The following is a 13,495-nucleotide window of genomic DNA, read 5'->3' on the forward strand; positions in this document are numbered from 1 at the left end:
GAACATCTTTTCCTGATAATGATTATCCTGCATGACCAAGGGAAAAAACTAATAAAATTCTCCTGAGCACTATTTACTGTCACTTTACCTCTGTTCCTCATATTTTTTGAGTAGAGTTATTTTATAAAATATTGAAATCTCAAGTTCCTTGATCCGAGGGCAGAGGGTTCTTTTTTTTTTTTTTTTGGTCTGGATTCTTAACCTATAAGCTTAACTAGTAACTTCAAATAGTTCAGTAACTCCAGACTAGAAAATTTTAAGTTGGCACATAAAGATATTCATGTATATATTATTTTAGTGCAATTCCCATTAATGGGGTTGTTAAAGGAAAATTATTTAAATTGGGTGCATTATTTATAAACTGTGTAACACTAGCAGAAGTTCAGAATTATTTAGGCTCCATATAAATTACGTGTCCTCTCTTATTCACTCAATTTTTCTTTAGAAAGAACATTTGACTATGTTCTTTAGAAAGGACATAAGAATATTTGGTCCTTTTTATTCATGATATTTAAGCCCATTTATACTTTATAGAACAATTTTACTGTGACTCACAAAGCTACTTACAAGGAAATTTAAAACGAATAACCATGCAGAATGACTTTTTCCTTTTCCTCTCCATTGCACATAGCTGATTGTATAGCAAATTATAACAACCAACTGGATAACAAACAAACAAATCTGATGCTCCCTGAGTCAACTGTTTATGGTGATGTGGACCTTAGTAACAAAATCAATGAGATGAAAACCTTCAATAGCCCAAATCTGAAGGATGGGCGTTTTGTCAATCCATCAGGGCAGCCCACCCCTTATGCCACCACCCAGCTCATCCAGTCAAACCTCAGCAACAACATGAACAATGGCAGTGGGGACTCCAGCGAGAAGCACTGGAAACCATCCGGACAGCAGAAACAAGAAGTGGCACCAATTCAGTATAACATCATGGAGCAAAACAAACTGAACAAAGGTGAAGAGCCTTGCCTTTATTCCCATCCTTTTCTGTATTGGCGTCCTTAACCCTTCAGCACTACATGCCGAAGCTTGTCTGGAACTAGCGTGTGAAATCTTTTTTTGGTCACTAAGGTTTTCTTATTTCTTTGGTTTCAAAATTTCCAGTGTCAAAAAGTTAATTAGCACAACAATAACCTTGGAATATTGATTTTATAATAACATATAAGTATTTTCAAATGGCTTGAGATTAATTTAAATTTAATCGTAGGTGAGGGATTGCTCAGGACAGGCAATCTTTTATTCATAAGGCAGATGTACAACCATCACAATACCTCACATTTTAAATAAATAGACTCTCCCATTCTTTCCACTCGAGAATGGAAGATAATTGCTTCTACATGGTCATATAAACGAATGGCTTTTTTATCAAACTGAAGAAAAATAATTAAATTAAACTTGAACTGGAGAAGTGGTTCAATCTGTTACATTTCTCCTACCTCATGTGGTTACTGAGACTGCTGCAATGTATGATTTCAGAACCTAAATTTCTTTGGGTAGCCTGATTTGAAGTCTGTCATGATAGAACTTAAAATAAATTCTTAGTGTTAGCTTGTTGCAGCAGAATAATATTTTATGGCCTGAAGGAAATGTTTCTCTGTTACAGTATGGGTGAGTTGGAAGAGATAGGTATTTGATTTCTTTGTAGTCCCTCAGACTACTGCTTTAAAAACATGATTTGTAAAGTTAGACCTCTGGAAATAAAGGGATTGCTCCGATTTGAATAGGTCAGGGCAATTGTGTATGAGTGTCCAGGTAAAGGATACATTTAATTACAGATAATTGGAAACACAGATTTCTTTTTTTTTAGGTTTGAGTTGGGAACAACTTATTACAGTTGGAGACTGCAAAAAAGATAACTTAAGACAAACATTTCATTTAAGTTAGTGTTATATGTTTTAATTTAATAATACAGTTATCTTGCTTTTTTTTCCCAGTTTAAGGAAACATTTGATTGGCATAATAACCCAATTCAATAAACATTTATTTTTTAACCATTTTTTTTTCTCAAAGTATAGTTGATGTACACTATTATATAAATTACATGTGCACAATATAGTCATTCACAATTTTTAAGGGTTACACTCCATTTATAGTTATTATAAAATACTGGCTATTTTCCTTGTGTTGTACAATATGTCCTTGTAGCTTATTTTATAAATAATAGTTTGTAACTGTTAGTCCCCTACGCTTATATTGCCCCTTCCCCTTCCCTCTACCCACTGGTAACCACTAGTTTTTTCTCTATATCTGTGAGTCTGCTTCTTTTCTGTTATATTCACTAGCTTATTGTATTTTTTAGATTCCACATGTAAGTGATATCATACAATATTTGTCTTTCTCTGTGTGACTTATTTCACTTAGCATAATATATGAGTTCATGACAAAGGCTGACCAAGATGAATAGGAGAGTTTCTGTAATTGTAAACTTTACAGTGGGAATTCAAACTATTGTCATATTATTCCTGTATAGTATATGGCTTTATTGTGGACTTTAGAAAGGTCTGACAGTCCTCTGTACAAATATTTCAGAGCTCTGATTTATTGTTTATACTGCTTATAAACAGACTTGCTACGTCAAACTATAATAAAGACACTGGAATGCAACTAGCCTGACAGATTATTACTCAGTACATTCCAGTGGTGAGTTTATCATTTGGATTTTCACCTCTGCCTAAGTAAGCAGAAGCATTTGTGGGAGACTGAGATACTTCATCTTCTTAACATGGATATATTTTTTATTAGATATAATCTTCCTGGCAAGTTTCAGTTTTATGTTTTATTTTATTTTTTTATTTTTTTATTTTTTTAAATGATTCACACACATGACATTTTCCCAATTTCTTGTTATTAAGATTATTTTGTTACTATATTTTTAAAGATAAGAAGTCAAGCAAATCTGATTTCTGCCTTAGCTAATTTATAAGTATTTTAAAAGAAGAAATAGTCCCTGGTAGGATTCATTCTGGTTCATGCGTAGAAGATGAGGCAATGAGTTTGTATTTTATAAATCTTAAAGGAGACGTGTTTAAAGAGCTTTATTTTTTCTTGACCTTTCATTCTGAACACTTACGTACATTTTAGCAGGTGATCAACATGATAGTTTGAAAGCTTAATCGTTAGTAAATGATTGAGGCACCAAAATAAATGTTTAATTTTTTTCCCATCTGAAATGTCTAGATTATCGAGCAAATGACACAATTCCTCCAACTATCCCATACAATCAATCATATGACCAGAATACAGGAGGATCCTACAATAGTTCCGACCGGGGCAGTAGTACATCTGGTAAGTAAGGGAAACCAAGGAGAAAGCCAATCTCTCCTTTAAAAGGATGGTACATTTCAATATTACAACTTGAATGCTAATGATCTGATATGTGTATATGACATGTCTAATCACTTTATATGATTTGAATCTTCCAGGGATGGGTCTTGTCTCTGCAATTTGAGGGACTGTTCACTCACTAAACCATTTTTTTTTTTAACATCTTTATTGGAGTATAATTGCTTTACAATGGTGTGTTAATTTCTGCTGTGTAACAAAGTGAATCAGCTATACATATACATATATCCCCATATCTCCTCTCTCTTGCGTCTTCCTCCCACTCTCCCTATCCCACCCCTCTAGGTGGTCACAAAACACCGGAGCTGATCTCCCTGTGCTACCATTTTTTATGTTCTATTTGGTAACAAAGATTGAGGCTCCTATTTTCCTCCTTGTTAAAAACCTTTATTAAAACCAGAAGCATGACTTAATCTTTAAAGGCAGTTGAAACTTTTTTCCATCTCAGCAAAAATATAACTTAAAAATGTTGCACATATAGTTAATCTGCTAAATATGTTACCATTTGAAGGAAGGCTATTAAAGCATATAAAAGCATATAAAATTTGAGTACACTTGAGCAGAATCAAGCGAAAATATCTTGAGATTTAGGTACAGTTGGAACCTGCCTCAGTTTATAATCTCTCTACTATCCCTCACTCAGTTCTTGCTCTAAAACGTCGTAAAGCAACTTCCCAACTTCAGTCTTTAAGTGCCTCAGAAGCCACATTGAAGCCTCTTCCCTGTGGTCTTCATGCTGTTGCAGCTGTTTGCCAGCTGTTTTCCTGATAAGGGTTGCAGATGTGAGCTTGCTGGTACTTAAGTCCTGTTTTTCTAATTAAAGACGGTTCGTTATTAGAACTAACATGTGGCACCACAACAAGTCATACCACAATGAGAACAAAACCAATTGATCTTGACTCTAGTTTGTTTCTCCAGGAGAGGGTAGAAATATTACTTCCTAGCAACTGGATTAAAGTTGCTGGTAGGTGCTTTTAGCCAAATGTCTCTAACTCTCTTCTGTAATGGATATGATATTTGCATTTTATCATCTTCCCTTGACTAAGGCATGCTGATTTTGCATTTTCTAGGCTGTGTTTTATCACTGATTGAAATTGTTTCTATTTGAATTAAGGATCTTAGAAATGGCTCCTATTCCTTTCTAGATCTACTCTTGTTCTACTATATATGGTTTGATTTTTTTTTTTAACAATCAAATCTTATCAAACAACTTTTTTTTTCTTTTTCAAAGTAAGTAAACCCTAAATTAAGAGAAAATTTTCGAGGATGTACTCTTGGGAAAAGTATATAAAATATTTTCGTATTTGATATCTCATGCCGTTTCTTCTTTGAATTCTTAGCCACTTAAAGAGAAAAACATGTCTTAATGGAAAAAAAATGATTCTAGGTTGTTAATATTCAATTGACTTTCTTCATCCCTCAGCTTAGATACATATGTGGTAAAAAGATACAAAGATGTGAAATCTGATGGTAATTAGGGGAGAGAATGAAGCAATTAAGTGTAGGAGAGACTTGTGATGTTAGGCCTTTCAGGACAGATGGGTTTGTTACAGTAGATGTATGCCAGGAAATCAAGAGGAAGGTATTGGGGATAGTCAACTCCACAATACATGCATAGCCATTCCAATACAGGACAACTGAGTGGAGGAAGAGAGAATGGAGACACATAAGAAGAAGCCTGACAGTCATAATTTATGAATAACAGCCCACACTTGGTGCAGTAACATACCAGTGCAAGAACATCTGGCTTAACAAACACTGCCATTTGCAAATTTTCAAGTGACTTAAAAAAAAATAAGGGTCATTGAATATACTCAGACTTGTCTCATGTACCATGTAACTTGGAGCTGTTTCAGAAAGGTTTAAAAAAAAAGATCAAGACAATTCACTGAATTTAAGGGATCATATGAGAAAAATAATTATAGACTCATTGTCTATAATTTACATAAGAATCTAAAATGTATCATATTGGAGGAAGAGGATAAAGACCATTTTATCCCCAAATATCTTTTGATCTAAAGTTATTTTAGAATGAATATACCAAAATGTGCAGCTACCTATGTTTAAAGAATATGCCAAATCTAATATGAGAATTTGGGGAACTTGAATAATTGAGCTATTCTGAACTTCTAAGAATGTTCAAGCAACATTATTTCACTCTAAGCCATAAATTTATAGAAACAGTGGCTAAAAACATTTCTGTTCCTTTTTAAAAATCATTTTTCTGCTTCTTTTGTTGTTAGATATATTAGTTCTTCCAGCAATTATTTTCATCTGCACCTGCCTTTCTGATGAAAACGAGTAATTTCATTGTGCCTAAAACACTTCAATGGACAAGTACAAATTATATATACTCAGTGATTTAATGCAACAGTGGAAATGTAATAGATCGTATCTGTATCACATTGTATTTTAGGTTCCAGCAATTAAATAATAGAAAGGCAATTCAGAAAATATGTCTTCAGCTCATTTGTTTTAGATGATAATCCATAATGCAATTAATTGCTGTAAGAAGATCACTATTAATGATATGACTTGTAAAATTCATTTATGATTTTATTGCTTTTTCCCTATTTATTTTGCAGTTAAACTTGGCAATATTCTGCGTCTTCTGTCGTACAAAGTGCTGTTTAAAATTAATGAAGAAGAGTGTGTTTATCTCTCTCAATATATGAACCATAAGATCATATTTACAGAAAATAATTAACCTGTGGATAATAGAAAAGATTTAAAGTCCAGAAGTGAAAGACTTGCATTTTATTTCTTTTCAAGGGAGTCAAGGGCACAAGAAAGGAGCACGGACACCCAAGGTACCAAAACAAGGTGGCATGAACTGGGCAGACCTGCTTCCTCCTCCCCCAGTGCATCCTCCCCCTCAGAGCACTAGTGAAGAGTACAGTATTTCTGTAGATGAAAGGTAAGAGGGATTTTAGAACAGAGGTAAGTGGAATAATATGATTCTTTAAACCCATGTTAAGTCATCATTAAACTCGATCACCAAGGGAGACTGACTCCTAGGGTCCATGAACATCTGCTTCTGAATAAAACATTTGTCTCTGAGCTGTTGTTAGCTCAGCACAACTTAAAAACCCTCCTCAGTGTTGCCAAAAAAAGGAATTTGCATCTTGGAAGCTTCTTTTGGAACTAAGAATCATGAATCATGAATACACACACACACACACACACACACACACTTACATCTATACACACACATAGTTTACATATTTATATTTACAAATATTTTACATCGTATACACATAGTTTACATATATGATCATGATTATATATGAATTTATATGAGATCACATATATATCGCTCTCTGTATATGATTTTGTATTTTTCAAATATCAGAACTTCTGTTGCACATCTCTAAATTTTCATAAAATAATTGTATGGATTTATACCACAGCCACAGTATCCTGAAAACTGTTTGTTCTTAGATATTATCACATTCTGCTGAACACTGTAGAAATTTAAACTTACTGAATTGTCTCTCTCAGGGATTTAACAAGTGTAAATAATCCACACGACAGCAATTAGGAAGTTAGCCTGCTTCTTCCTCACTCCAGCTTCTGTAGAACTGGACATGGTCCAGCCCAACAAAACAAAACAGCTTCACTAGTGTGATCAATGGAGAATTAACACAAAAAATACAAATCGACCTGAAAATACATTCTTTTTAATGACTATTATAGAAATGAAGACAGTTTTCTTTCATTCTCCACAAAAAAACAAAACAAAACAAAAAACAGTTTTACAGTTCCAACTATGCCAGGAAACAAAGTCTCTGGACTTTAATTTTCCAATCACTGAATTAGCGAGTAGTGCGCCATTGCTCCTAGGAGAAATGCAGGGTTAAGTTCCTGCAAGCCTCTGGTCACAACATTTTTGTCAGTCCATCCATACATAACCTTGTTTTATGTGTGTTTTTGTTTAAAGGCACCCTATTTAATATGTATTGTTGATTCATTAACATTGAATTCACAGCCAACAGCACTGTAAGTTATATCTAATACACATATTTTCTCCATTAAGGCACATCACAGCCTTCTTGCCCTTGGGAACCCTAGACAGCCCTAAAGCACTACACTTGGGGGTCATATTAAACAGGGAACTCACCAACATAAAGCAAAAAAAAAAGAAAAAAAAAAAAGAGAGAGAGCGAACAACATGGCACTACAGGCCATGAAAAGGAGCTGAAACAAGAAGGTGGAGTGTTGTCTTGTTTGACCTCAGCTAGGAATGTATGCATCAGGTGACTCAAATTTTTTGCTTCTCTGCACATATCCATGAATGACCACAAAAGTGCTATGGGTATTGACTTTGGGTTACAACTTTTTTTTTAGCAAGTAGGTGAATCTGCAAATATGGAATGTGCAAATAACCAGGATTGGCTGTATCTTAAAAAATTCATTTCCTAGGCTATATTAACAACATTCATTACTATTTTAGTCCACCAAAAATAGGAATAAAATGAAATAAGTCGATATAGTTTAACAAAAAAAAAAACAAGGGATGCAACTGTGCCCCAAAGAGAAAGGCTGATTCTAACTGAGAAGAATGAAGCTTTCCTGATTTGCTGCTTTTGTTTTTGAGCTTAACAAATGAGAAGTTTCTCAATCAAGAGGAGGGGGTTTTGGGACATTGAGACCACAGAGTGATGTGGACTAACATGAGAACTAATATGAAACACATGGTAGAGAGTGAGAGGAAGCTGGGATGGCAAGTGTAAGCCAGATTATACAGGTACTTGAATGCCTTGTTTAGGTCCTCGTATTTTATTCTCTAGGCAATTAAAGAGCCATTTATTACTTTAAAGCAGGTGAATAACCAGAGAGTGATGCATATTATAATAAAGTAATTTTGGAAGCAATGTGAGGATGGAGAAAAAGGAATCGATTTTAGAGATATTTTTAGAAGTCGAATAGAAATGAACTGGGAAACAGTTTGAGGTAGAAGAGAGAGAGAAATGTCAGGATGAATACAAGATACCTAGGAAACACAGGAAAAAGTGTCCAAGAGGAAGGTGGTAGGATTAGTTCAGTAAAAGAAGATACAAAGAAATCATGTTATATGAGCATCAACTTTCCTGAGTTCTGGTAAACAAGGCAGGTGGTGGAGAATGAACAAGAGAGAGGGGTAACATGAACACAATTTGTATAATGCATTAAGTTACTTCCCTTCTAATTAATAACCATATGCCCTGAGGTAAAAGAGAAAGTCATGAATGTTCCCCAGATCCATTTAGAGCTTCCTACACAGCTCTAGCAGAGGAGTAGAGGGACATTTTATTGTTTATTGACTATTTTATTTATTGTGTTTTTCATTCAGCATCCTAAATGCAAGCCATGTACTTTACAAAGTACTATGTACTTTATTTTGTGCTCAACTGAAGAAATAGTGATCTATTATAATTTTAGAGGAAAAGTGGGTTATATTGGACTAATAATTTGATCTCCAATGTACCTCCCTCTGAAGGGATTTTCAAGAGTAATTTTTCACAGAGGTTAGCATATCATCTTTGGATTATTTGCAAGACCGTCCTTGAGTCATCCTTTAGAGATCATGTTGAGTTGGAGGGATAGAATATATCAAACACTTCTGGGGTTTACTAAATTAAACTATGTTAAATAGATTTCTTTATTGCATGACTTCTCAGAGCCTGTAATGAGCCAATTAAATTGTAATCCCTCAGAGAAAAAAAATGTTATATATAGCAATTCACACACATTTATGACAGGGAACTATTTTTTTTAAACAATACCTTCTTAAGGTGGCCAAAAGATTCAGATTTCAAAAGCAACTCAAAGTTGATACTTCACTAACTATACAAATAGTTTATTTGAATAACCTGAAGTCAATCTAAGTGTCCTTATAATTTGTTTTAGCTATGACCAAGAGATGCCATGTCCCGTGCCACCAGCCAGGATGTATTTGCAACAAGGAGAACTAGAAGAGGAGGAAGATGAGCGAGGCCCCACTCCCCCTGTGCGGGGAGCTGCTTCTTCTCCAGCTGCCGTGTCTTACAGCCATCAGTCCACTGCCACTCTGACCCCCTCTCCACAGGAAGAACTCCAGCCCATGTTACAGGATTGTCCAGAGGAGATCGGCCACATGCAGCACCAACCCGACAGGAGGTACGCTGTTACCAGTCTTTACTGACAAATCAGATCATTTCCACTCCTAAGTGGCATTTACAGAATGCTATTACATGAAGCAATTTTCAGGTCACATGGGGCTTTTTTCCAGTATCATCACACAGTATGCCTTGGTAATTAGCATATCAAGTAATATTGTTGATCAGAACATTAGATTAATTGATCCCAGTGAACTTGCAACCATAAAATAATGTGCCTTAATTCTCACCCACTTATGATAATTGCATTCATAAACACGTGGAGATCATGTAGTAAATATATAGGTTGCTAATCTTGTAACATTTTATTGATGATGGGTGATTTTGTATTTTAGTTTTCTTTATGCATGGGCCTGTCACTTCTTTAGTCTGTGAAGAATAGATTTTTCTCCTTTTATTTTTATTTTTTTAACAACTTTTTTTTTTTTTTGGCTGCGTAGGGTCTTCCTTGCAGCGCGCGGGCTTCCCTCTAGTTGTGATGTGCGGGATTTCTCTTCTCTAGTTGTGGCGCGTGGGCTCCAGGGCACGTGGGCTCCAGGGCACGTGGGCTCTGTAGTTTGCAGCATGCAGGCTCTCTAGTTGAGGCGCACAAGCTCAGTAGTTGCGGCACACAGGCTTAGTTGCCCCGAGGCATGTGGGATCTTAGTTCCCCAACCAGGTATCGAACCCTCATCCCCTGCATTGGAAGGTGGATTCTTTACCACTGGACCACCAGGGAAGTCCCTTTCCTGTCTTTTAAAATTAAGTCTGCAGAATGATTTGTCCTTTCATAGCTGTAATGTTACAGAAGAATGAATTTGGTATATTTATTTTGTGTTGACTCAGGTACCTTTATTTTGATTGAATGTTAGGTTGCAGTCCTTTTGTCCAAGCTACTTAGTAGTGTGTTTGTGTGTGTGTGTGTGTGTGCATGTGTGTGTCTTAGACTTTCTTTAACCTATATGTTCAGCATTGCTAACCAGTACATTTTTGTTTTGCACAAATCCTTCACTTGGCATCTCTACCACATAAAAGCTGTTACTGCATCATATCAGCACTTCTCTCATTATTGATGATTTTGTTTGTACTATTTTATTGCCCTTGACACATTACATATATATTACTTTCTGTATTCCTAATATCATTTGAAACTGAGTATATTATTTGCCCCAGAAGATCTCCTTCAATATTCTTGAATGAATAACAAATTCTGGTTTATGCTGCTTGAATTCTGTAGGTTAAAATAGAACTTGCAGTGTTTATTAACTATTCTATGAGTAAGAGGTTATTACCAAATTTAACTCATATACTCTCTAAAATGAAGGAAGTAGTTAAATTTTCTTCTGTGTGACAAGGGGAAAGTTGGATTGCCAGACATTTAACTTTAGTATTATTAACCCATGGAACTTCATGAAGATTGAGAATAAATAAGGCATCTCTTTTCCCTATTAAGGTCACAACGATCTCTGCCACTCTTATTCGGAGAAAATGAGATGCTAATAGAGGCTGTTAGCCCTGAAATACCTCAACATTCTTTTCTCATTCTTTCAAATTACTTATTTCCTCACCATCCTCCTCTGTGTTACAAGTGGTACACCCAGTATCTTCTTCCTGGCCAGCTCTTCTTTTGTGTTCTTTATGTCATCCTCTTCACCTTTCTTGATCACGATCAAAAAGCAGCTTATCTATCTTGACTTTTCAGCCTCTTTCTCTTCATTCAATCCTTTCTCTTCACTGTTAACCCTACTGCTTTTTTTTTTTATTGGAGTATAATTGCTTTACAGTGTTGTGTTAGTTTCTGCTGTACAATGCAGTGAATCAGCTATATGTTTACATATACCCCCTCCCTCTTGGACCTCCCTCCCACCCACCCTCCCATCCCACCCATCTAGGTCATCACAGAGCACCGAGCTGAGCTTCCTGTGCTTTATAGCACGTTCCCGCTAGCTATCTATTTTACACATGGTAGTGTATATACCTTACTACTTTTTAAACTTTCCTTAGCCTCCCCTTCCAGTTATCCTGCTCTTTTTCTCTCCTACTCTGTAGGATTCTTTAATCATTTCTACCTTCCTAATTCTTTTTCACACCTCAGCCCTCTGTATGCTGGCTTATACCATTTTGCTTCCATCAGGCTTCGGAAGGTAACCTCTTAATCGTCAGTCTAAAGGCTTCTCCGTCTTTATTACACTTAACGCTTTCTGCAGTGATAACAATTTTCTGATTTCTTGTGAGAATTAAATGAAATCATGTATATAAAGTATCTAAAGCAGGGTAAGTGTTCAACAAATATTAGTTCCCTACTGTCCTCACCCTTGTGCTATCATCCTTACACTTGGTTCAAGTATTACTTATATGCTGACGGCTTTCGCATTGATTTAGCCAGCCCACCCCTTTTTCTTGAGCACTACCATGATATTTTCACTTGGACATCTCCGACTACACATGTCTGAAATCAAATTCTTTTTCTTTGCACTTGACCTTTCAAACTTGTTCCTTTTCCTCCTTTATTGGCTATCTTGTTTAGAATCATTAATCCTTATTTATTTGACCAACATATTAAAAATAAAAGAGCCAAGGGAATAGGCAAAAAAAAATCACAAGAAATTGTGATTTTGAAATCAGTGTAATTATCTTATAGTTTGATTTCTTCTGTTATCTTCCTACCATTCCCCAAAGTAAGTTATTCACCGAGTCCCTTCTTTTCTAACTCCAAAATATCTCTTGATTTTGTTCCTATGTTTCCATTCCTAGAATCCCAGGGCAGGCCCTCAGTCCCTGTCTCTTGAAATACTGCTACATCCTTGACCTGATCACCACTTTTCTTCTCTCTCCCCTTTTGTGTCCACTCTCCACATTATCTTACTTTACTCCCCGGTCTGGTAATATTACTCCCCATTCAGCGTCAGCTCTTACTGTTTAGCCCAGTAATCAAAGCCTTTTACAATCCTTTTTCCTTTACTTACCTCTTCCCTCCCAACCCCTCCACACACCCTCTTTTCTAGTCTGTTTCAAATTCCCTGTTGTCTTAAACTCACCAACATCCAATCAGCAATGCCACTCACTAAGCACATGCGTCTTGGCACATGCTGTTTCTTTGATTGCCTGGCGAACACTTCTCATCTTTCCAAGTCCTGTTTAAATGCACCACCTGTGCAACTTTCTTCTTGTTGCCTGGCAAAAATCAACTAATCTTTCTCTTTACTCTTTACAATGGTCTGTTCACAGCTCTGCTGCCACACTAATCAGGTTTTCATGTTGCATTAGCATTGGCTGTTTGCATCTCTGTTTCCCTATTTAAATTAAAAGCTCTTTGAGAGCAGAGCTCAGGTCCTACTCACGTCATTGAGTTCCACAAAGCCTTCTTCAGTAAGTATCTGATAAATGGAATCTGATACTAGAGGAGTTGACTTACTCCCTGCTGTTTTGGCGGGGGTGAACTCAAAGTGAACAGGTATAATTGGGAAATGCACTGGGTATCTGCACTCAAAATCCTCTTTGACTACATTCAGCCTTTTTTTTAAAAGGTATGACTTTCAGTCTATGAAGGTACAATATTAATAACACTGGGCACTAATATGAACTAGATGAAAGCCGATTAAACAAAAAACTATTACTGCTTTTTTATGCTGAAGGTATATTCTACATGTTTACCATAGAAATTTTTGAAAATACAGGTAAACAAAATGAAAATACAAAATTACCAATGATCTATGTTGTCAGAAATTGTCACCATTAAGAGCTCAGTAAAGGTCTTTTCCGTCCTTCGTCTCTACATGTACTCACACTGCTTTGAATTTGTGATATGCCAATATAATTTTATAAGGTATTTTTTTCACTGAACAGTGGATTTTTCCATGCCAATTACAGCTTAGATACGTTAAACAAATGTATACTGTGATTTATTTAAACAATTCCGTAATATTGGGCATTTAAGTCATGTCTACCTTTTTGATACTGTATATAATGCTGTAATTCCCATCTCTAAGTCTTTGAGTCAAGCCTCTTCTCAAACCTTTAACCTA

The 13,495-nt window shown here is 35.7% G+C and overlaps 1 protein-coding gene across 1 annotated transcript in view; it reads left to right on the forward strand.

Annotated features, from left to right (window-relative positions):
- ROBO1 (roundabout guidance receptor 1) overlaps positions 1-13,495 on the forward strand; it is a 382,889-nt gene that overhangs the window by 343,800 nt on the left and 25,594 nt on the right. The window contains exons 21-24 of the mRNA XM_059921364.1: positions 632-967; positions 3,190-3,297; positions 6,127-6,271; positions 9,244-9,492. Of these exons, the coding sequence (XP_059777347.1) occupies positions 632-967; positions 3,190-3,297; positions 6,127-6,271; positions 9,244-9,492 (838 nt within the window). The remainder of the gene's footprint in view (positions 1-631; positions 968-3,189; positions 3,298-6,126; positions 6,272-9,243; positions 9,493-13,495) is intronic.

Source organism: Balaenoptera ricei, chromosome 4 (assembly GCF_028023285.1).
Source record: "Balaenoptera ricei isolate mBalRic1 chromosome 4, mBalRic1.hap2, whole genome shotgun sequence".
In the NCBI taxonomy this organism is placed as follows: domain Eukaryota; kingdom Metazoa; phylum Chordata; class Mammalia; order Artiodactyla; family Balaenopteridae; genus Balaenoptera; species Balaenoptera ricei.